Source organism: Ursus maritimus, unplaced genomic scaffold, assembly GCF_017311325.1.
Source record: "Ursus maritimus isolate PB19 unplaced genomic scaffold, ASM1731132v1 scaffold_8, whole genome shotgun sequence".
In the NCBI taxonomy this organism is placed as follows: domain Eukaryota; kingdom Metazoa; phylum Chordata; class Mammalia; order Carnivora; family Ursidae; genus Ursus; species Ursus maritimus.
The window spans coordinates 43,413,149-43,438,001 of record NW_024426996.1 but is presented as its reverse complement, the minus strand read 5'-3'; the positions used below and the strand labels follow the sequence as shown (position 1 = coordinate 43,438,001).

The window sequence follows — 24,853 nt, the reverse complement described above, 5'->3', positions numbered from 1 at the left end:
GCCCTTGCTGGTGTGGGTGAGAGTAGGGTTACAATTTTTCTGTGGTGTTTGGCTGGAATAGAATAGTTATCATCTAAAAGTTTTTTTTCCTAGTTCTTTGGCTAGAGAAAGCAGGCTTTTTTTTCTCTGTCACACCTTATGGCTTTTCCAGGTTGCCAGCTTCTTCAGCTCCAATTTGAGATATATGTAGCAAGAAGAAAACCCTAGCAACTCATTATCATGTCATCCCTTAGGTCACAAGTTCCCTAGGCAGTCTTCCTTTTCCCCCTCCACATCAGAATTTTCTTATGTCTGATGTATATATCATGCCCAGGGTTTTAAATTATATTTAAGTGGGAGAAATAGGGAAAAAATACATCTATCCCATTTTCCCAAGTGGAAGTCTGAGATTCACATTTTTAAAAAATTTCAGGAGACAGTCAGTTCCCTGGTATTACTATTATCGCTCAAAAAGTGGTCAGAAGTTTTTCCAGAGGAAAAGATGCTTTTTGCAAAGCCCATTTTCAAGATAAGGTTTGGGTAAGACATTCAAAGCATTATAGATACATTCCAGTACGTATAAGATTGTCATGTAGAAATGAAACAGTCTTGGCGCGCCTGGGTGGCACAGCGGTTAAGCGTCTGCCTTCGGCTTAGGGCGTGATCCCGGTGTTATGGGATCGAGCTCCACATCAGGCTCCTTCGCTATGAGCCTGCTTCTTCCTCTCCCACTCCCCCTGCTTGTGTTCCCTCTCTCTCTGGCTGTCTCTATCTCTGTCAAATAAATAAATAAAATCTTTAAAAAAAAAAAAAGAAACAGTCTTAGCCTCATTAATATAAGTGCCTAATTTCACCATGGGCTTTAAATCAGTCACCATAAGAAGGAAGCCTAGGACTCTTCTCATCTAACAGGTTGTCATTCACAGTGTCTCAGTGCATCTCTTAATCTGACCTCATGCCATCTTTCCTCAACTCGCTAGACTTTCCCAGAATACTCTTTGAAGCTTAGGATCCTCTGAACTGTACTGTTCTTGCTCCTTTCAGAAACCTGTGTTCCTACAAAAACAAAACCCTGGCTGAAAGACTACCAACTGTGGGAAAAGCTAGGACTGAAGATGGCCTTTTTGGAGTTGGTACTAGAAGGAAGATGTCCAGGCCGCACCCTCAGGTAGTGGCTAGATGAATTAGAGCCTTGGAGCCTTAGTTATCCAGTAAGCCTTCAGGAAACCACTGAAACAACTTGGGTAGAGACTGGTCTGGCAAGGGACACGAGGCTGGGTATAGACAATGGAGTTGAGAAAATATATTTATAGTCACCTATAGAAAGGGTAATAGGGATTATGTAAGGTTAAAAAAAAAAATCTGTGAAGATTGTGGAATTTGCAAGTCAGGGGTACTCAGGCCCTGTGGACATCTTTAGTTTTCTACCAGAGGAGACTGTAACAGTTGTTGGGGACCGGGACATGATTGATTCAAAAGCCATTATTCTCAGCCTTGGCTTTACTATAGAGTCCCTTATGGAGTTTTCTTAAAGTCAGCTGTATTCAGGTGGAATTTTAAACACAATTTGAATTTCAGCAAAAATTCACATTCATGGGGCACCTGGGTGGCACCATCAGTTGGATGACCAACTCTTGGTTTTGGCTCAGGTTATGATCTCAGAGTCTTGAGATCCAGCGTCCCATCAGGCTCTGTGCTCCAGAGTTGGCTTGGAGTTTCTTCCTCTCCTTCTGCCCCTCCCCACTGTGCGTGCTTGCTCTCTGTCCCTCAAATAAATAAATCTTTTTTTTTTTTTTAAGATTTTATTTATTTATTTGACAGAGATAGAGACAGCCAGCGAGAGAGGGAACACAAGCAGGGGGAGTGGGAGAGGAAGAAGCAGGCTCACAGCAGAGGAGCCTGATGTGGGGCTCGATCCCATAACGCCAGGATCACGCCCTGAGCCGAAGGCAGATGCTTAACCGCTGTGCCACCCAGGCGCCCCTCAAATAAATAAATCTTTAAACACACACACGTGTTTATGTAACCATCAATATAGTAAAGTCACAGAACATTTCCATAACCCCCAAAAGTTTCCTTGTATTTCTTCCCAGTCAATTTTTCCAACTTCAAGCAAATATCTGATCTGCAAATTGGATTTGCATTTTCTGGAACTTAATATAAACGGAGTCTTCGATATGTGCTGTTTTGTATCTGGCACTTAGTTCACTCAGCATAATTTTTAGAGTCCATCCTAATTGTATCAGCAGTTTACTCCTTTTTATTGTTGAGTGGTATTTTATTATACGGATATATCACAGTTTGTTTACTCATTCACCTGCTGATGAAAGTTGGAACCGTGATCGGTTGAGTAGAGTGTTCTATAAATGTCAAGCCGATTCGATTGATGGTGGTGTTTGTCTTCTGTGTCCTTTCTGATTCTCTACCTATTTGTTTTATCAGTTACTGAGAGTGGAGTAGTGTTGAAATATTTAATTGTAGACTTCTTCCCCCAGCTTTCAGTTATGTCAGTTTGTTTCATCTGTTTTGTATATCTCTTTTTGGATATACACAGTTGGAATTCTTATGTTCTCTTCTGAATAAACCCCCTTAAATTGAACTCTATCTTTCATGGTAATCTTTTTTTCTGATGTTGTTATAGACATTCCAGCGCTTTCATGATCGGTTTTATGTGTTGTATCTTTTTCTGTCCTTTTACTTTTAACCTATGTGGTTTTGGTTTTTTTTTAAGATTTTATTTATTTATTTGACAGAAAGAGACAGTGAGAGAGGAAACACAAGCAGAGGTAGTGGGAGAGGGAGAAGGATCCCAGGATCCTGGGATCATGACCTGAGCCAAAGGCAGATGCTTTAACAACTGAGCCACCCAGGTGCCCCTTAACCTATGTTTTTATGTCTAAAATGTGTGTGTGTATGTATGTATTTATATTTAAATTCAGTTCATTAACATATAGCATATTATCAGTTTCAGAGGTAGAGTTCAGTGATTCATCAGTCTTATACCCAGTGCTCATTACATCATGTGCCCTCCTTAATGTCTGTCACCCAGTTACCCCATCCCCCCACCTATCTCCCCTCCAGTAACCTTCAGGTTGTTTCCTATAGTTAAGAGTCTCTTATGGTTTGTCTCCCTCTCTAGTTTCATCTTGTTTAATTTTTTCCTCCCTTCCCTTATGATATTCTATTTTGTTTCTTAAATTCCACATATGAGTGAGGTCATATGATAATTGTCTTTCTCTGATTGACATATTTTGCTTAGCATAATACCTTCTAGTTCCATCCATGTCCAGCTCTGTGAAAAAAGTTGATGGTATTTTAATAGGAATTGTATTGAATGTATAGATTGCTGTAGGTAGCATAGACATTTTAACAATATTTGTTCTTCCGGGGCACCTGGGTGGCACAGCGGTTAAGCGTCTGCCTTCAGCTCAGGGCGTGATCCCGACATTATGGGAACGAGCCCCACATCAGGCTCTTCTGCTATGAGCCTGCTTCTTCCTCTCCCACTCCCCCTGCTTGTGTTCCCTCTCTCACTGGCTGTCTCTATCTCTGTCAAAAAAATAAATAAAATCTTTAAAAAACAACAACAACAACAACAACAATATTTGTTCTTCCAATCCATGAGCATGGAACGTTTTTCCATTTCTTTGTGTCTCCCTCAATTTCTTCCATGAGTGTTCTGTAGCTTTCTGAGTACAGATCCTTTGCCTTTTTGGTTAGGTTTATTCCTAGGTATCTTATTATGGTTTTGGCTGCAATTGTAAATGGGATCGACTCCTTAATTTCTCTTTCTTCTGTCTTATTGTATAGAAATGCAACTGATATCTGTGCAGTTATTTTATATCCTGCCACTTTGCTGAATTGCTGTATGAATTCTAGCAATTTTGGGGTGAAGTCTTCTGGGTTTTCCACATAGATTATCATGTCGTCTGCAAAGAGTGCTGATTCGGATGTCTTTTATTTCTTTTTGTTGTCTCATTGCTGAGGCTAGGACTTCTAGTATTATGTTGAACAGCAGTGGTGATAGTGGACATCCCTGCCATGTTCCTGACCTTAGGGGAAAAGCTCTCAGTTTTTCCACATTGAGAATGATATTCATTGCTTTTTGTATATGGCTTTTATGATGCCAAGTTATGTTCCCTCTATCCCTCCACTGTGAAGGGTTTTAATCAAGAAAGGATGTTGTGCTTTGTCAAATGTGTTTTCTGCATCTATTGAGAGGATCATATCGTTCTTGCCCTTTCTTTTACTTTTTAATTTTTTTTTAAAGATTTATTTTTTATTTATTTAGTTGAGACAGAGCAAGAGAGTGAGCATGAGCAGGGGAGAGGCAGAGGGAGAGGGAGAAGCAGACTCCCTGTTCAGCAGGGAACCCGACCTAGGACTCAATCCCAGGTCTATGAGATCATGACCTGAGCTGAAGGCAGCCACTTAACAGACTGAGCCGCCCAGGCGTCCCCATATTGGCTAATATTTTGGTGAGAATTTTTACATCCATGTTCTTCAGGGATATTGGTCTGTAATTCTCCTTTTTGGTGGGGTCATTGTCTGGTTTGGGGACCAAGGTAATGCTGGCCTCATGGAAAGAGTTTGGAAGTTTTCCTTCCATTTCTGTTTTTTGAAGCAGCTTCAGAAAAATAGGGATTAATTCTTCTTGAAATGTTTGGTAGAATTCCCCTGGGAAGCCATCTGTCCCTGGACTGTTTGTTAGATTTTTGATTACTGCTGCAATTTCCTTGCTGGTTATGGGTCTGTTCAGGTTTTCTGTTTCTTCCTGTTTCAGTTTTGGTAGTTTACGAATCTCTACAAATGCATCCATTTCTTCCAGACTGCCTAATTTGTTGACACATAGTTGCTCATAATATGTTCTTATAATTGTATTTCTTTGGTGTTGGCTGTGATCTCTCCTCTTTCATTCATGGTTTTATTTGTATGGGCCCTTTCTCTTTTCTTTTTGATAACTCTGGCCAGAGGTTTATCGATCTTATTAATTCTTTCAAAGAACCAGTTCCTAGTTTTGTTCATCTGTTATACTGTTCTTTTGGTTTCTGTTTCATTGATTTCTGCTCTAATCTTTACTAATTCTCTTCTCTTGCTGGGTTTAGCCTTTATTTGATGTTCTTTCTTCAGCTTCTTTAGGTGTAAGATTAGGTTGTGTATTTGAGTCCTTTCTTGTTTCTTGAGAAAGGCTTGTGTTGCTGTATACTTCCCTGTTAGGACTGCCTTTGCTGCAGCCCAAAAGTTTTGAACAGTTGTATTTTCATTTGTTTCCATGACTTTTTTTTAATTTGTCTTTAATTTCCTGGTTGACCCATTCATTCTTTAGTAGGATGCTCTTTAGCCTCCATGTATTTGAGTTCTTTCCAAATTTCCTCTTGTGATTGAGTTCCAGTTTCAAAGCATTGTTGTCTGAAAATATGCAGGGAATGATCCCAGTCTTTTGGTACCAGTTGAGACCTGATTTGTGACCCAGTGCGTGATCAGTTTTGGAGAATGTTCCATGTGTGCTCAAGAAGAATGTGTATTCTGTTGCTTTAGGATGGAATGCTCTGAATATATTTATGAAGTCCATCTGGTCATTGTGTCATTCAAAGCCCTTGTTTCCTTGTTGATATTCTGCTTAGATGATCTGTCCACTGCAGTGAATGGGGTATTAAAGTCCCCTACTATTATTATATTATTATCGATGTGTTTCTTAAATTTTGTTATTAATTGGTTTATATAATTGGCTGCTCCTATGTTAGGGGCATAAATATTTTCAGTTGTAAGATCTTGTTGTATAGACCCTTTAATTATGATGTAGTGTCCTTCCTCATCTCTTATTACAGTCTTTGGTTTAAAATCGAATTTGTCTGATATAAGGATTGCTACCCTACCTTTCTTTGGTGTCCATTAGCATGATAAATGGTTTTCAACCCCCTTACTTTCAATCTGGAGGTGTCTTTGGGTCTAAATGAGTCTCTTGCAGAAAGGATATCGATAGGTCTTGCTTTTTTATCCAACCTGATAACCTATATCTTTTGATTGGGGCATTTAGCCCATTTACATTCAGAGTAACTATTGAAAGATCTGAATTTAGTGTCATTGTATTACCTGTAAAGTGACTGTTTATGTATATTGTCTCTGTTCCTTTCTGGTCTGTGTTACTTTTGGGCTCTCTCTTTGCCTAAAGGATCCCTTTTAATATTTCTTGTAGGGGCTGGTTTGGTGATCACAAATTCTTTCAGTTTCTGTTTGTCCCAGAAGCTTTTTATCACTCCTATTTTGAATGACATCCTAGCTGGATAAAGTATTTTTGGCTGCATATTTTTCTCATTTAGCACCCTGAATATATCATGCTGGTCCTTTCTGGCCTGCCAGGTGTCTGCTGCTAATCTTATGTTTCTACCCTTGTAGGTTACAGACCTCTTGTCCCAGGCTGCATTCAGGATTTTCTCTTTGTCTCTGAGATTTGCAAGTTTCACTATTACATGTTGGGGTGTTGGGCTATTTTTATTGATTTGAGGGGTTCTCTGTGCCTCCTGGACTTGGATGCCTGTTTCCTTCCCCAGATTAGGAAAGTTCAATGCTATAATTTGCTCTAGTATACCTTCTGTCCTTCTCTCTCTTTCCTCTTTTTCTGGGATCCCAATTATCCTAATATTGTTTTGCTTTATGGTATCACTTATCTCTTGAATTCTCTCCTCATGATCCAGTAGTTGTTTCTCTTTTTCTCAGCTTCTTTATTTCCATCATTTTGTCTTCTCTATCAGTAATTCTCTCTTCTACTTCTTTTATCCTAGCAGTTAGGGCCTCCATTTTTAATTGTATCTCATTAATAGCCTTTTTGATTTTGACTTGATTAGATTTTAATTCTTTTATTTCTCCAGAAAGGGATTCTCTAGTGTCTTCTGTGCTTTTTTCAAGTCCAGCTAGTATCCTTATAATCGTTATTCTGAACTCTAGTTCCGACATCTTACTTATATCCATACTGATTAGGTCCCTGGCAGTCAGTGCTGCCTCTTGTTCTCATTTTTGAGGTGAGTTTTTCTGTCTTGTCATTCTTGCAGGAAGTGGTCGCTTTTCTGTTTGTAGAATTGCAGCAATTCTTTTCTTACATCTCTGGTTGAGTTCACAGGTGTTTAGAATGATTTGGTAGCTACCTATCTGAATTCCTGGGACCAGACAAAACTAAGGTCTCCTATTCCTCTGCCATCTTGGAAAGTCCTCTCTAAAATGTGTTTCTTTTAGCATCCAGCAAGCTCAGTCGGTAGAGCATGAGACTCTTAAAATATGTTTCTTTTAGATACCATGTAGCTCTTTCTTTTTTGTGGGTATGAGCAATCATTACCTTTACATTGGAGTGATTACTATTCATAGTTAATGCAGTTATCAATATGGTTGGTTTAAAATCTGCCGTCTCTCAGTTTTTCTCACTGTCCCTTCAGATCCTTGTTGTTTTCTCCCTCGTCTTTTATTGTTCTGGAATAGCTGAGTACCTTTTAACATTACATTTTATTTTTATTGTTGGCTTATTTTTCATATGTCACTTATTTTTTTGCAAATTTAACTTATTATATTTTCAAGTCATAGGCTTTGCTTAGTTTACAGTGTTTCAGTCTTCCTTTGCTCAGTCTCATGGAACTTCACTTGGTATATGCATAGCACGATATTTAACTAAAGATTCAGGCAGACTGCTCAGCTGAGTTACAGAGGTCTTCTGGAGCAGCTCCCTCTTCTAAGGTACTCTGCTTCTCAAATTCCAACTTTTGTCTTCTCAGCTCAGCAGGATAACTTTGATCTGCTCAGGATCCTCCTCCTTGCTCTACATTCCGAAAAGTATCTCATTCCCCCCGCAAAAAAGCCAGTGTGCTCACAGGGCTCATCATATTTATTTTCCTTTTCTCAGGAATTATAATTCTGTACTGCCTGTTGTCCAATATTTGAAAACTGTTTTGTATATATTTTTTCCAGTTGTATAAGTGTTTACAAGTAGGAAGGTAGCTCCCTTCCCAGTTTTGCCATCATGGCTTAAAGCTCCTGTGGTGGTTTTAATATAAATATCTGAGTTCCATTCTAGGCTAGATTTTCTGGAGGTGGTACTGGGTTTCTATATTCTTCTTTAAAAGCTCCTTGGGATTTTGTTGTACAAGTTTGAGAACCATGGCTCTATAGAGTTTTTGGAGCCAAGCAGAGATCATCTGAGCCCAGCAAGTACTGGGGCCTAATATAAAGTACAGAGATGCTGACATTTGGGACTTTGATCAAATAGAAGGCAAGGAAGATGAGTTGGGAAGGAAGAAGGCTATGTATAAAAAACCTTACTGAAAGGAAGGTAAGAGAGGAATCTCCCCTGTTTGGGAGTTTTGAAGCTAAAGTGTATCCTATCTTCTTTCTCTCATAGAGCAGAAGAAAATAGTGGCCAGACTCATCCATTTTTTTCCTTTCCCACCCACTACTGTGGCAGGCCTTATTGTTACCTATACCATTTAGATTAGTAGACGTGAGGAAGATGGAGTTATGTGGAATAATCCATTTCTGCAGTCTTAAGACCAAGGTTTTTCCTTCAGTCATGTCCTCCCTGAACTAATGGAGGTTGAGAGAGAATAGGGTGACCTGATTCTGCCTCTGATCCAGCTCTCCCTCTTTCCTTCCCCATCTCTATTCTCTTCACCTCCCGAATTATTTGTTAGATAATCAGGTCAACGTAATATTTTTTATTTACATTGTGTGTAGCCATTCATGGACATTTGAAGAAACTAAAATTGTTGCCCTTTTAGAGGTGACTTAGCCAAACCAAATAAACAGGGAATGATGAATGTGTCCTCTAGGAGATCTGAACTTAAAACATTAAGGAACAGGGGTGCCTGGGTGGCTCAGCCATTAAGCGTCTGCCTATGGCTCAGGTCATGATCGCAGGGTCCTGGTATTGAGCCCTGCATCGGGCTCCCTGCTCCACGGGAAGCCTGCTTCTTTGTCTCACACTTGCCTTGCTTGTGTTCCCTTTCTCGCTGTCTCTCTCTCTCAAATAAAATATTTTTTAAAAATAAATAAAAATAAAATGTTAAGGAACAACCACAATAATAAAATTCATTTGTAGTCCTATTTTGGCTTAAAAATTAATGTAAATTTTCCGTTTTATTCTTTCATGTATCAGTATTTGTTTTATAACTGTTTTAACTTACAGAATTGACATTCCAGAAGAATGTACCATCTTTAACCTGTGTTTTCATACATATCTTGATATGCCCTTAGATTTATAACTTCTCTACTTGGTGAAGCACAACAGGAGAAGCTGTTTTGTTTTTAATGTTTTCTTTCCAAGTCTTAAGTTACACTTGTAGGTGATATAGGACTTTGAGGTACAGCCAGCAGATACTTGATACGTGTTTACGTGAATGGTTTTTTGAAGGGAGAGTATGTTTCAAATTCTGGTCAACAATGTGGTAGTCAGCCATTTTCATTTCTAGAATATGGCCCAGGCTAGTTGGCTGTAGTGAAATAGAATCCTGCAATGCTTTTCTCTTCTTTTCTCTTCTGGTATTGTGGATTCCTAGCTGGCATAGTTAAAACACTGTCATGAAGGATAGTTGCAGTCCTCTGAATAAGGACTTGGTTATTTAGGACTTACCAGTTATCTTGTTTTGTTTCGTTAGCCCAAAAATATTCTTTATTCCTTGCATTTCTGTAGAGCGAGTTTTCGTGAATACAGATGTACTGGTGGCCTAGTCATTAGTGTAATATAAAACACTTGTTTCGCTTACACTTAGTTACTACTAAAAACATTGATTTTTCTTTGCCATTCTGCAGTACCTTCTCCAGGCAAATTCCGCTCCCCTGCAGCACCATCTCCTTTGGCTCTCCGGCAACCAGTAAAAGCATTTAGTAACCATGGCTCTGGTTCTCCTGGTAGCCAAGAAACAACACAGCTCACACAGACCACCTCCTCACCTGGGCTTCCCATGGTTCAGAACACAGTCCCAGCAAATCCTCCCAACAATATCAACAGCACTACTCTAACCAGACCTGCAGGGACAACCGCAATGAGAAGTGGCTTGCCCAGACCCAGTGCCCCTTCTGCTGGGGGTATACCAGTGCCTCGCAGCAAACTTGCACAGCCTGTTCGCAGGTAAGTGACAGATGTTCTGTTTCAACAATCTTGAGCATCGGAAAGTGGGTACTTTGGAATTACATTCATCACTGCATGTGGTAGCAAACCTAGAGAGTCCTAATGGGTTCCCATTAGAGTCTTAGCAGAATTAGAATAAAACGTTACTTTGTTGTTTTAAAGAAATCGTCACTTAAGACACTAGGTTTCATTCCACTTTGGTCAGCTAAAATTCCTAATGCCTAACCTGATTAGGCATCTGTGAGAACTCCTAGAAAAAATTGTTAGAACCACTCCATTTGGTTGTGATATTTGTTCATTTTGAATATGTTATTCGGTAAAGGTAAGGAAGCATATTAGATAGAACCTAGAGTGATATTTAAGATAAAACTTATAGCTACCACATCTGAGTATAATCTAGGAGGGTGGTTTTCAAACTTTGATACAATTCAGAATCTTCTGTAGAATTTATGTAAATGTAGAGGTCTAAGTTTTACCCCCAGAGAGTAGATCTAGTATGAAGGCCAAAATCTGTCGGTAATTATTTTGTTTATCTGTTGAATCTTCAGGTGATTCTGAGGCCAGCCAGGCTGGGAACCATGCATCTGTGTAATTGTAGTATCTGCCTTTCAGGAATGTGATTACATCACCATCAGAAATCTTAGGAGTCCAAACATAATTAAACTTTAAATATTTATTTGCATGGGAAAAAATGGCTTTCATCTTATAAGCATTTAAAATGAATTACCCATATCATTCATTCTAAGATAAATGTATTACATTTCTGAATTCAGTAGTAGAGTACAACAGCTTTTTGCTGTACACTGTGCTAAATAACTTATTACATGTACCTTATTGCATTTTTACGGTAACATTAAACATTATAATAACAAACATTAAACTGTTATTATCCCTATTTTTCAGAGGAGAATATTGAAATTTGATGAGGTTAAGTAATTTGCCTAAGACTACACAACTCAAGGCTTTCAGTTCTATGTCTGATTTAAAAGTCCATTTAAGCACTACGTCATTTTGCTCTCTAAGTGATGGTGACATTAAGTCTCTGCTGTCACATTCATCACTCTGCCGCCCTCAGATTAATTAATTAAAATGTTGGTGATCCATGCTGTTGGAAGAGATGAGACAGTCTTTTCCTTTCTTTTACTATAGTAGCTGTGTTAACAAAAAGATGTTAGTGAAGTCACCTGGAAAGTTGGAAATGCCAAGTGTGGAACAATTGTGCTAATAGGCTGTTTTGAGCTTTGATCTCAGTAGTCCCCTGGAACAGCCTTCATTGGATCAGAATGCCACCTGCAAAGTAATTAATATATGTGGGAGATAGTATGGTAATGTTTCATAAGCCTTACAAATCACTTTATAAAATTGCTTTATTTCAGATCCTTGCCAGCTCCTAAAACCTATGGTAGCATGAAAGATGACAGTTGGAAAGATGGCTGTTATTGACCAGCAAAGATGAGAATGCAGAGTTCCACAGCTTCATGGATACCCCTTCACCAGGCTAAAAGACAACTTTTATATGCAGACTGTTCAGATAAGACTCTTGGGATTTATAGATCCCAGCCCTCTCTGTCTTAATTAGCACAAACTGACAGAGATGATCAAGCAGCACTTTAATGACATTTAACATCAGATGTGTTTGGTAATCATACAATCACTCTCCGTGGAATCACATTTAGTTTTTTTTAATAGAAACTAAGTTGATTTTTTAATATTTGACAGAGGCCAATATCTGGGCAAAAAACTAACAGATGCCAAAGAGAAATGCCCATTTGTAAATGAGAGAATACCTTTGTGCACAAGAAAATGGTGAATTCAAGCTATCCAAAACTTTACATTCAACCTAATTTACTGTATAAATAGCATCAATAAATATTTGTGTTAATGAGAACTAATATTCTGACTAATTATCTAAAATGTTTCACTAGTGTTTCACTAGTACTCCAAGAAACTAAATTGAGATGGAAGGGAAGATGGGGATGGAAAGAAATCTAGCCTAGAGATTTCAAACATGATACCTAAATTCGTGAGAATTCTGTAAATTATTTTTTGCAGATTCATCAGAAAAATTGTCATTTTGTTTAATCTTAAGTTTTGGATGTAGCTCACCTGTTACCACCACCAGATAACGTTACACCGTGCGTCCACCGTGTTGCGTTGACACATCGGACTTCTGCATGTTTGTTTTGATTGCCAAAAGGGCTTACTATCAGTTGTACAATCTTTCTAAACTTTATAGCTCCTGGCTCAGGAAAGATAGCCTTTGCTATTGAAGCCACCTTCTTCACATGCTATTATATCTGTTACAGAACTAAGAGATCGTGTTTTTATTAGCAGGTTTCCATGATCGGAAAGAGCAAGTAGTATGTGTCTTTATTCTTGGTATAACTAACACCGCCTCAGTGCTTACAACCTGGAACAAAACCATGCCATGAGAGAGAGGGGGGGAAAAATCTATGCACTTAACTTACAAAATCTCTGGTAATGACAGTTGTATTGTTATTATTAATTGACACAACAGTCTATTATGTGGTAGGAAGATATAGCCTGCTGAATCCTACTTAAGTTGATCCACTTTAAACTAGGTAACTGTGTAAAACCTCCTTTGAAAATACTGTCCCTTTTGACTTGGATTCTGCCTTACGTTAATTTTTACATTTTTGGTAAAAAAATGAAACCCACTACATATGACTCTAACCTGTTAAATACTTGCTCTCTAGTGGCCCTTGTGTATATCCTGGAAATCACTTTTTTTCGGTTTTATTAGACAATTACCAGACTAAAACTTTCTTCAGTGGGCTTCTCATTTTTCATGGTGAGGTCTGTTTTAAAATACTTAATTTGAATGGCTTTGAAATATTGGCAATCAGGTTACCTAAAGGATTTTAAGAGATTTGAACGTAAGTTCATTTCCTGTTAGTCAAAGACATTCTGTAAGTTGGCAAAAGAAATTGAGAGACAAATGAAAGACTTTGATATTCAGGATAGCATCGAAGTTGATAGGTTGAGAGAACGATAAAAATTTTAAAACCAAGACCCCCATTCTGCCGTGACAACCATGGTATCTTTTATTAGCTTGACCAGTAGGGAGTCATTCAGTTAGCACATCCAGCTGGAGATTTAAACTGCCAGTGCTAATGTATTTTGATGTATAATGCAAGGAAGAAATTTCATCCTTGAATTTGAGGATGATGAGTGTGGGTCAGGGAAGGGTGGCGTCAGAATTCGACATGATGATGAACTAAAAACTGTTGCTTTTCAGAGGAAGATAAAGCATCTGCTTTGGGTGGGGGGTATCTCATGTAAAAATCTAAATAAAAGAACTAGCCACTGTCTCTTTTTAAAACCATATGTACACAAAACAAAATAGGTCTCAGTTTCAGTGCAACGTTGCAAAAGAAAAATATGCTGCAATCTAATAATTACAAGGAATTTTAACTCTATTTGAAACACCCATTACATTAAGTTAGATTATCTGTTTCAAAAGGAGTATTCAGGTTATTTAACTTTGTTTTTAAATGGCTGCATCAGAAAAAAAATGTCTATTTTTTTTTTAATTAAAATACTTCATCACTTGTTAAAAACGTATTTGGATCTGAGTTGGGTAAAGCATTATTTTACCTGCTGTTATACTACCACAGACTATTGGCTTTTAGGTTCCTAAAGAGAAAAATTGCCTTTTTACTAGAAGGCCTTTGTGTATTGCCAATTTTTCTGTTTGGGAAAATCTAAGGATTCACTGTGGTTAGTCTTACAGAAGAAATGTGGATTTGATAAACTAGTGCCTATGATTTTAACTTATGTTTGATATATAGTAGTAAGGGTTTTAATGAATGTTGATTATTTTTCTGTGCCAACAGCCCAGAATTGTCACTTATATGTAAGCAGAAAGCTATGAGCTCTGCTTCCAAAGTTATTTAATTTTCTCAGTGTTTGAATGTTATTTTTTTGTAAGTGTGTTAATAAAAGTGTAAAAATTGGAAAAAATATAAATATTCTTAACTCAAGCATTTGCTGGATCATTTTTCTACAGAACCTGTTTGTATAATATAAAACACTCTGAAGAGTTGACTTTTTTCAGTTTTCATGCCCTGGAAATCACATTTTGTACAACTGGGGACCATTCATAATTGTCAGACTTTTTAAAATTATCTCAATACATCACTTTTATAAAAGAGTTTTTTTGAAAGGAAATTAGATACATGTGTCCCCAGACATTTGTATAACTCTAGTATGATCTAGACTATGTATGTTTGAATTTTTATTGAATGTACAGACATCCATTTTTGACATTACGCATGGTCCTTTTAGATCACATGAAGTTTGATTTGCAAACATTTCTATAGCTGAACTTGTATGTGTGGTTGCCTCCTTAATAAAACAGCCTGACCATAATGTTTATTATTAAATTAATATTTGTTTTTTCAAGTGTTTTATGAATTTCTGGATATAAGATTCCCCAACCCAAGTTGCCTACAGTTGGTTTTAATAAATTTCTCAGTTGATTTTTTTTTTTTAAGCACACAGACCCAAGTCATATTGCCCTTTCAGACTTGATCTTCATGAGTTGAAATATATCATGTTATATTCTCCTTGTCCTAGTTATTTCATATTTGAATTATTTGGAGTATATTTATAGTTTACTCAAAACTGGTATGTTCTTGGAACTTTGTCACCTGCTGTGAATTGATATACCTACTTCTAAAAAGCCAGCAGATATAAAACAAGCAAAAAACCATTATATATGAGTTTCCAAAAGGGAAAATTAATACATTTTTAAACCAAGTATATTTATTTAGTTAATTGTGCATTTTTCTCTTATGGATAAATGGAAAAAATCCAGAATTATACACTGTTAATTAGTTCCCCACATTCCTTAGGAAGTTTTTACTGTCCTTTATGTTACAATTAGTCTCATTAATACAGCATAGGGAAATGATACGTTTGAATTTTCCCTCAAGCCAACCCAAAAACTTCTAAGAACCATTTAAAGTTAAATATCAATGTACTTGTAAATCAATGAGAAGTTTTCTTAAATTTCTTATATATCCAGTACAATGGAAAACCCATATGGAGGTTCTTATGAGATATTTGCTGTATCAAAGTTTAGCTTTAAGTTACAAAAGCAGAATAAATAATAGAGAAACTTACTTTGAGGCAGGATGTTCACATGAGCATGAAGCCAAACTTAGCAACCCCTAATATATTTTTAATGATCCTAAATATAAGTCTGAGTGGACTAAGTGGTCCTCTGGTTACTAGTCTGAAAATGGAACAGATTTCACTCATGGACCTTACTTAATACAACTCAGTTTAAAACTATATTAACTACATGCCAATTTCAAACCAATTCTTTATCTAAACTGGCTAAACTTAATGTTTTCTCTTTTACAAAAACAAAATCTTTATTTGATTTTGAAAGTAATAGAGACTCATTACTTCAAAAACTGAAAATATTAATATAAATGATCCTACATTTAGGGGTCCTGCAATCCCACCATCCAGAAGTAAATATTTAAGTGCTGACCTAACATTCTTATAAAATGCTAAATGGAAGGGTAGAAAGTCTTTCTGTTTAGGATGAGAAAATATTTTAACATGAATTTGCTTTTGAATAGAGGTGTACATTAACTGATACTGAAAGCTTGACCCACATTTCTGCATTCCTGAGTGCAGATATTCCTTGATGTTATTTTTAAAAAATCTGTCATATATATTGTTTGTATCTTTATGACATTAGTTGGTTTTTCTTATGAAAAATGTTTACTATCTAAAACTAGAGAAGTAGTTAAATGGTAAAAGACAAGGCACTGAATTCCATAGGTAATCAACCACTTAAATTTGAGGATGTTGTTTTTTGTTTTTTTCTTATGAAATCGGGGTCATATTCATGGTTGACGCCGTAACTTTTTCTTAACTCCGATGTCACTGCTATCATTTAGATGCATTCTGCTGGGGGAGGAGTTCCAGAAAGAGTATACAAATACTAATTCCAAAACTTCACCAGACCAGTATTATCATAGTTCTTCATATAGTATCTGTTATTGACACTTGAACTGCCACCCCCCCCCCAACAGTCTACCAGATTGAATTGACAGTATTGGTTGAATACAATTCCAGTTTTAAAACAAAATACTTTTTAAGAAATAATAGGCACAACCAAATAAGGAATTGAGATAGTCTAGATTAGAGTTCTCAATCTTTAGGGTCAGCTGATTGGCTGTTAAAACACATTTCTGTGCCCCATACCAGCATGCCTATTCAAAAATAAAATTCCGATCCTGAGAACAAAACTTCTAGGAATAGGATTCCTCAACACAGTCAAGTGCTCATTTCTGGACTAGTTGACTGTGGTCAGGTAGTCAGGGTTAATTAAAAGCCATGCAGCTCCTATGAAAACATGGATGGAATGAGGGAAGACTATTTTCCCTGAATGTGGTGCTATCCCCAGTAAGTGGGCCTAGTCTGTACCACAAATGTCTCAGTGTGTATCATATAAAATGTTTCATGCCAGTGGTCATATTTTCCTAGAGGGAACATCTGTAGTGAGGGAAGGCTCTAACAGTATTTGAGCCTTTGGCTCAGTTGTCCTTGAGGCCCAGGATCATTCCTGTACTTGAATTCCGTGAAGTACCTCAGTCATTGTAAATTCCCTTTGGTACATAGGTCAATTTAAGCTAAGATTCTTCCATTCCCCAGAGAAGGAAGAATTAATTTTTCAAATGTTTTTTGAAGTTGATATGCACAATATGTACAGAAAAGTACAAAATGTTCAGCTTAGTGAATTACTAAGTGATTACATGTGTAACCATGTGGGCAAGAAATACCTCCCAAAAGCTCTTCTGATGCCACCTGCCAATCACTATTTCCTTCTCTTCAGGATAACAACTATCCTGACTTCTAACATTATAATTTAGTTTTGCCTATTTTTGAGCTTTATATAAATGGAACCATACATTATGTAATTTTTTTCTCCCTATCTTATTTTGATTAAAGGCAAAAAATGGGGTTTCTCTCAGACTCAGGCACTTAACAAAAATAATGTGGGATTCATCCATGTTGCTGATGTCACTGTAGTTCATTCTCGTTGCCATATTATATGCCATTGTATAAATATATCACAATTTGTCCATTCTAGTGTTGAAGGACAGTGGGGTTGTTTCCAGTTTGGGTCTCTTAAAAATAATGCAGTTTTGGATTTCAGGCATAGTCAAGATGGAGTAAACCCTCAAAAGCCTCTCTCCCACTTAAAACTAAAAACGCAAAAGGCAACTACCTGAGGACACTGAAAAGTACACAAAAGCAGATGGAATGGCAGTAGAGTCAAACCCGGAGAAGAGATCCATACAAGGGTGAGTTTTCATCCCCCCCCCCCTTTTTCTCTCTTGTCCCCAAGTTAAGAGGGTGCCCCTAGTGGAGCTGTCATAGTGGTTCCTCCGATAGGTTAAATCAGAGGAAACTCTGAGGAATAAACCTATGAAAGAAAAATTTCAGAACACCAGAAAAATGAGCTCCTGGAAGCTAGAGCATGTTGAGGGTTTTTTCTTTTCTCTTTTCTCTTATGGCATGTCACTGGTAAGCCCCCAGGTAAGCCCCGACAACAAGCTGTGCCAACAGGTAAAATTGATGGAAACTCTGTCTTTATGGACAGAAGAAATGGGAAGAGAACACTTACAGTCTGAAGAATGTGAGGATAATCCTCATTTTTTCTCTTTGTCCTGAAGATGGTTTGTGCTTTGGGAACTGCACAGTAATAATGGTGAAGCTAACGTTCCAAGAGGACCCCCATTTATCTGGTCAAAGGACAGGGCAAAGGGGCCCTGTGTGGCAAGCGGGGGGATACCAGAAGAGAAGAGAGCTAGAGAAGGGACTCCCCTTATTTTGTTGTAATTAGCACAACCACTAAACTTAATTCTGAGCTGCACATACTCAGGCCCAAAGCAGCACAGCAAGGTCTTTGAGAACTGAACTACAGTTTAGAGCACTGAATATGACACAGACTAACTACTGAGTAGTGCGTGTGTGAGATCAGTCCAATGTAGCATAACAAAGCCTTTGTAAACTGAACTGACGTTAGAACCACAGCCTGTAGAAGATGAAGCAGAACTTGTGGTCTGATGCTATCTGCGTTGGTGGTTAAACAAAAATCAACATTGCCCAGAATAATTTAACAGGATATGGAGTCTATAATATTAAAAATGTTCAGCTTATAATCTAAAGTTATTCGACATATAAAGAACCAGGAAATTGTGATCAATTCTCAAGGAGGACAACAAATACCAAGATGATCCAGATGTTAGAACTTCACAGATTTTAAGGCAGCTGTTGTAAGATAAAGGAAAACGTGAGATGAATGGAACTATAGAAGTTCTCAAGAGGGGAGCACCTGGGTGGCTCAGTCGTTAAAGCGTTCAACTCTTGATTTCAGCTCAGGCCATGACATCAGAGTCATGAGATTTAGCCCTGCATGGGACTCTGGGCTCAGTGGGGTGTCTGCTTGAGATTTTCTCCCTCTCCCTATACCCCTTCCTGGCTATGCATGTGTGCTTGCATGCTCTCGCTCTCTCTCTCTAAAAAATAAATCTTAAAGTTCTCAAGAGAGGTTTTTGTTTTTTTTTAAGAACCAAACAAAGTTTAGAACTGAAAAGATATCTGAAATTTTAATAATTTGCTAGGTGGGTTCAATAGCTGGCTGAAGATGATGGAAGTCAATGATGTTGAAGAGGAATCAGAATTTGTCCAATTGAAGACAGAGTAACAAAAGACCAAAAAAAATGATCAGAGCCTTAGGAACCTGAAAACTGATATCAAAAGATCTAATATTTGTGTCATTGAGTCCAGTAGTAAACTGGCTCTCAAAAAAAAAAAAGGCCTTATTTGTAATGTTTTCCTATGTCCAGGTGTACATATTCCCACCATGGCCGTTTTCAAGCTATCAACATGACGTCACTGAATGTGGAGTTGGAAAGAGATCTGCAGAAACAGCAAGCTGGTTTCAGCGCACCAATGTTGGTCCCAGAAAAAGAGGAGAAAAAAAGAGCACAGAAAAATTATTTGAAAAAATAATGGTTAAAATTCCCAAATTTGATAGGCATAAATTTACAGATTCAAGAATCTCGGTGCCCCAAACCTATCTGTATTGATAACCAGATAAACTCAAAGAAAACCACACCCAGACCCAACATAATTAAACTATTTAACTCAGGGGTTCCTGGATGGCTCATTCGGTGGAGAATGTGACTCTTGATCTTGGGGTTGTAAATTTGAGCCCCATGTTGGGTGTAGAGATTACTTAAAGATAAAATCTTTAAAAAAAAGAAAGAAAGAAAGAAACTGCTTAATTCAACGGCACCTGGATGGCTCAGTCAGTTAAGCGTCTGCCTTTGGCACAGGTCACGATCTCAGAGTCCTGAGATTGAGTCCTGCATCAGGCTCCCTGCTCAGTGGGGAATCTGCTTCTCCCTCTACCCCTCTCCCCCGCTCATGATCTCGCTCTCTTTCACACTCTCTCTCACTCTCAAATAAATAAAATCTTCAAAAAAACAACAACAGCAGCAAACTGCTTAACTCGAGAAAACAGGATAAACTCAAACACATACCCAGTCAGAAGTTAATCAAACTGCTAAAACCAGCAATTAAAATAAATATTAAGGGGCGCCTGGGTAGCGCAGTCGTTAAGCGTCTGCCTTCCGGTCAGGGCGTGATCCCGGCGTTCCGGGATTGAGTCCCACATCAGGCTCCTCGGCTAGGAGCCTGCTTCTTCCTCTCCCACTCCCCCTGCTTGTGTTCCCTCTCTCGCTGGCTGTCTCTCTGTCACATAAATAAATAAAAAATCTTTAAAAAAAAAATAAACCATTCAGTTGATCAGATTTCTGATCAGAAACTCTGGAGTCAAGAAGATGATGAACAGTCTTTTTAAAGTGCCAGAAAATAAGAATTATCAACTCAATTTTCTATCTACTGAAAATTTTCTTCTAGTATCAAGGCAAAATAAAGACATTTCAGGTGGAGGAAAACTAAGAATTTGGTGTCCGCAGACTTGTTTAAAGGAAATAATGCTAGAGTGAAATTTAGAACTGTAAGAATGAAGGGAAAACAACATAAATGTTAACTGTTGGGTAAATAGAAAAGACAATTTTTCTAAGTTCTTTAAACTGTTATGACTGTGGGGCACCTGGGTGACTCGGTTGAGCATTGGACTCTTGGTTTTGGGTCAAGTTGTGAGATTGAGCCCTGCGTTGGACTCTGTGCTCCGTAGGAAGTCTGCTTAAGATTCTCTCTCCTCTCCCTCTGCCCCTCCCCCTGCTCATATTCTGTCTCTCTCTGAATAAATAAATAGTATCTTTTTAAAAAATAATAAAATATTACAACTGTTGAAAGCAAAAACTAAAACATTGTCAAGAGTTTTCAGTGCCTTTAGGAACAATACATATGACTACAAGTAGAATAAAGAGATGTATATATAGTTGTGAGGCTTCTATATTTTACTTGCAGTGGTAAAATACTAACTCTAAAGAGACTAAGATGTTAAGTATATATATTGTAATTCCTAGTATGTGTATATTGAAACTGCAATTGAAAGAAAGAATAGATAAGTTATAAATCTGTTCAAATAATCCAAAAGAAGGCAGGAAAGGTGGAATAATAGAACAAAAACAGAGGACAGACAGAAAGCAAATATTAAAATGGAAGATCTAAATCCAGCCATACCAATAATTTCATGAAATGTAAAAAATGACCTAAACACACCAAATTAAAAGAGATAGGTTGCATTAAAAAAAAAAGATATCCAACTGTATGCTATTATAACTATATGCTATATATAAATATGAAGATATAGGTTAAAAGTAAAAGGATGAAAAAACACATACAATGCAAACATCAATCAAAAGAAAACTAGTGATTAGGGCACCTGTGTGGCTGAGTCAGTTAAGCATCAGATTTTTGGTTTTGGCTCAGGTCGTGATGTCAAGGTCATAAGATCAAGCCCTGTGTAAGGCTCCACACTCAGCAGGGAGTCTGGTTTTCCCTCTCCCCCCACCTCAAATCTTAAAAAAAAAACTAGTTACAATATTATCATAGATTTATGAACAAGGAAAGTACTAAGAATAAAAAGGGAAAAAAACTTTTTTTATTTAAGATTTTATTTATTTGACAGAGAGAGAGACAGGCAGCGAGAGAGGGAACACAAGCAGCGGGAGTGGGAGAGGAAGAAGCAGGCTCCCAGTGGAGGAGCCTGATGTGGGGCTCGATCCCAGAATGCTGGGATCACACCCTGAGCCGAAGGCAGACGCTTAACAACTGAGCCACCCAGGCACCCCCTAAGAATAAAAAGGGAAATTACATAATGATAAAAGGTCAATTCACCAAGAAGATGTAACAGTCCTAAAAAATGTATGCTCCTAATAACAGTTCTTCAAATTCATGAGGCAAAAACTGGTAGAGCTGAAAGGAGGAGAAAGACAAATCCACAATTGCAATTGGTAGAACAAGTAGACAAAATTAAGATATGGAAAACTTGAACAGCACTATAAACCAACTTGACTAAATTGACATTTAAAGAAAACTCAATCCAATAACAGTATAAAACACATTCTTTTTAAGTACACATGGAATATTCACCAAAGCATTATATGCTGGGTTATAAAAAGAACAAATTTTCTTTTAACAAATTTTATTCACTGAATGAAAGTTAAAGCAGAAATCAATTACAGCAAGATAGGTATCTGGAAAACACAACAATTTGGAGATTTTTAAATCTTCATTAGAAATTAGAAAGTATTTTTAGTTGAATGAAAATGAAGGTAAAAACATTGAAATCTGGGGGAAACAGCTCAAGTTACTAGAAGGAGATTTATAGTATTAAGTGCTTGTATTAGAAAAAAATGTGGTTGGCAGAATAAAAGCCCACCAAAGATGTCCACATCCTAATCCCTGGAACCTGTGTATATGTTTAGTTACATGGCAAAAGAGATTTAAAGTTGCAGAAGGAAGTCAGTTTGCTAATCAGCTGACTTTGAGGTAGGTCATCCAGAGGTATCCAATGAAAACACAAGGGTCCTTATTCCAGGGGGAGGGAGGCAAAAGAGGGAGAAGCAGAGAGATGGCAGCATGAGAAGGACTTAGCCTAACATTGCTGGAGGAAAATGGCCGTGAACCATGGGCTGTAGGCCGTCTCCAGCCGGGAAAGGCAAGGAAATGGATTCTCTGCAAATGTTCCAGAAGGAATAAAGCCCTGCCTGATGCCTTGGTTTTAGCTGGCTGAGAAAATTTCAGACTTCTGGCCTACAGAACTGTGAGATGATACATTCATGTTTTAAGCCACTAAGTTTGTGGCAGTCTGTGGCAACAGCAGTAGGAAACTACTAAACAAAAATGTTCAAATCAATGATCTGAGCTTCTGCCGTAAGAAACTAGAAAAAGGAAAGAAGTAGAAGGAAAGAATAAAGAGTAGAAATCAGTGCAACTGAAAACAGAAACAGCATGAAATCAGTGAGGTCAAAGTAATGCTACTCTGAACTTTCTGGTACATGTGTATGCATCTCCGCTGGGTATCACGTAAAAGTGGAATTGCCAGGTAACATGATGTGTGTATGTTCAACATCTGCAAATGTTTCCTAAACTGTTTTCCAAAGTGGTTGTGCCAGTTCACATTTCTACTTCAGTGCATGAATATTCCGATTGCTCCATGTCCTTGCCAATGTTTTGTATTGGCAGTCCTTTCTATTTTAGTCATTCTGAGTATGTTGTGGTATCTTTGTGGATTTAATTTTCATTTCCTTGATAACTTGTGATGGTTGACTACATTTTTATATCTTACTGACAAATGGATATTCTCTTGTTGAAGTCTGTTCGAATAGCTTGCCTGATTTTCTAATCGAGTTGTCTCCTCCTCTTACTGATTTGTAGTTCTGTGTGTATCCTGAATAAGTAAGTATACACAGTTTTTAGTAGTTTTTCATGATCCTTATCTTTTTAATGAGTTTTAATCAGTTTCACTAGGAATTTCTTAATCCTTGCAGCTATTAGTTTGATGTGTCCCAGGGTCCAGTCCTTGGCCTACTTCTTTGTCTATACTCACTCATGGTTCATGACTTAGAATTCATCTACTATATATGTAGAATGCAGACCCATCTCCTGAACTCCAGATTTACATATGCAACTGCTGATTTAGCATCTTTACTTGGATATCCATGGACATCTCAGGGCATACATGTGCAAAACCAAACTTTTGAACTTGCAAAACTGTTTCATCTTTCTTGGCTGATGGCAACAGGCTGAAAACAAACTTGAAAACAAAGTCATTCTTGATGACTCTCCCTTTCCTCCCCACACCCCCATCTCTATCTCTGTCTCTCTGTCTCTCTGTCTGTCTGTCTCTCTCTCTCTCTCTCTCTCACACACACACACACTATAAGCTTCACAGGAGCAGAGATTTTTGGTTTACTTATCATTATGTCTTAAGTGCCTAGAACAGCACCTGACACATCATAGGCACTCACATATTGAATAAAAGCATTTCTAACAACAAAATTTAAAATGTACCTTTAGATTCAGTTATTCCACTTCTAAGAATTTATCTTACAGATACACCTGCACATTTGCTAGTGTAGATGTGAATATAAGGATATTTATTACACTATTATTTAGTGGTTTTTTTCCAGTTCCTCAAATCTTTATTTTTTTATTCAAGTATAATTAACATACAGTGTTATATTAGTTTCATGGGCACTATATGATTTAACAATTCTCTACATTTTTCAGTGTCCATCATGGTAAGTGTAACCTTAATCTTCTTTATCTATTTCACCCATCCCCCTGCCCACCTCCCTTCTGGCAACTACCAGTTCGTTCTCTGTATTTAAGACTGTCTTTTTGTCTCTTTTTTTTCTTTCTTTCTTTGTTTCTTCTGTTTCTTATATTCCACTTGAGTGAAATCATATGGTATTTGTCTTTCTCTGTCTTATTTCACTTAACATTATCCCCTTTAGGTCCATCCACATTGTTGCATGTTGCACATTCTTGTTTATGTCCAAGTAATATTCCATAGTTTATGTATAGCTCATGTTCTTTATCCATTCATTGGTTGATGGATATTAGGATTATTTGTTCCAGCTCTGTGAAAAATGTTGATGGTATTTTGATGGGGATTCCATTAAATGTTTAGATTGCTTTGGGTAGTATGGACTTTTTAACAATACTAATTCTTCCAATCCATGAACACAGAATATCTTTCCATTTCCTTGGTCATCCTCAATCTCTTTCATCAATGTTTTGTAGTTTTTGGAGTACAAATCTTTCTTCTCCTTGGTTAAGTTTATTCCTATGTATTTTATTATTTTCAGTGCATTTATAAATGGGATTGTTTTCTTAATTTCTCCTATTGGTGCTACTTCATTATTAGTGTATAAAAATACAATGGATTTCTGTATATTAATTTTGTTTCCTGTGACTTTATTGAATTCATCTATCAGTTCCAGTAGCTTTTTGGTGGAATCTTCAGGATTTTCCATATTTAGTATCATGTCTTCTACAAATAGTGAAAATTTTACCTCTTCCTTACCAATGTGGATGCATTTAAAAAAAATTTTTTTTTTAATTTTAGAAAGGGAGAGCATGTGAAATGGGTGAGGGATAGAGGGACAGGGAGAGAATCCCCAAACAGACACCCCACTGAGTGCAGAACTGGGCTCAATCCCAGGACACTGAGATCATTACTTGAGCCAAAATCAAGAATTGGATGCTTATTGGACTGAGCCACCCAGGCAC

At 37.5% G+C, this 24,853-nt stretch overlaps 1 protein-coding gene across 2 annotated transcripts in view; it reads left to right on the top strand.

The window, feature by feature from the left end:
* The window catches only part of SLAIN2 (SLAIN motif family member 2), a 78,146-nt gene extending 63,667 nt beyond the window's left edge, over positions 1 to 14,479 (top strand). For both annotated transcript variants that reach the window (XM_040624987.1, XM_008701515.2), the window contains 2 exons: positions 9,769 to 10,087; positions 11,464 to 14,479. In XM_040624987.1, coding sequence (XP_040480921.1) covers positions 9,769 to 10,087; positions 11,464 to 11,530 — 386 coding nt within the window. In that variant the 3' untranslated portion in view covers positions 11,531 to 14,479. The remainder of the gene's footprint in view (positions 1 to 9,768; positions 10,088 to 11,463) is intronic.
* The last annotated feature ends 10,374 nt before the right edge of the window (positions 14,480 to 24,853 follow it).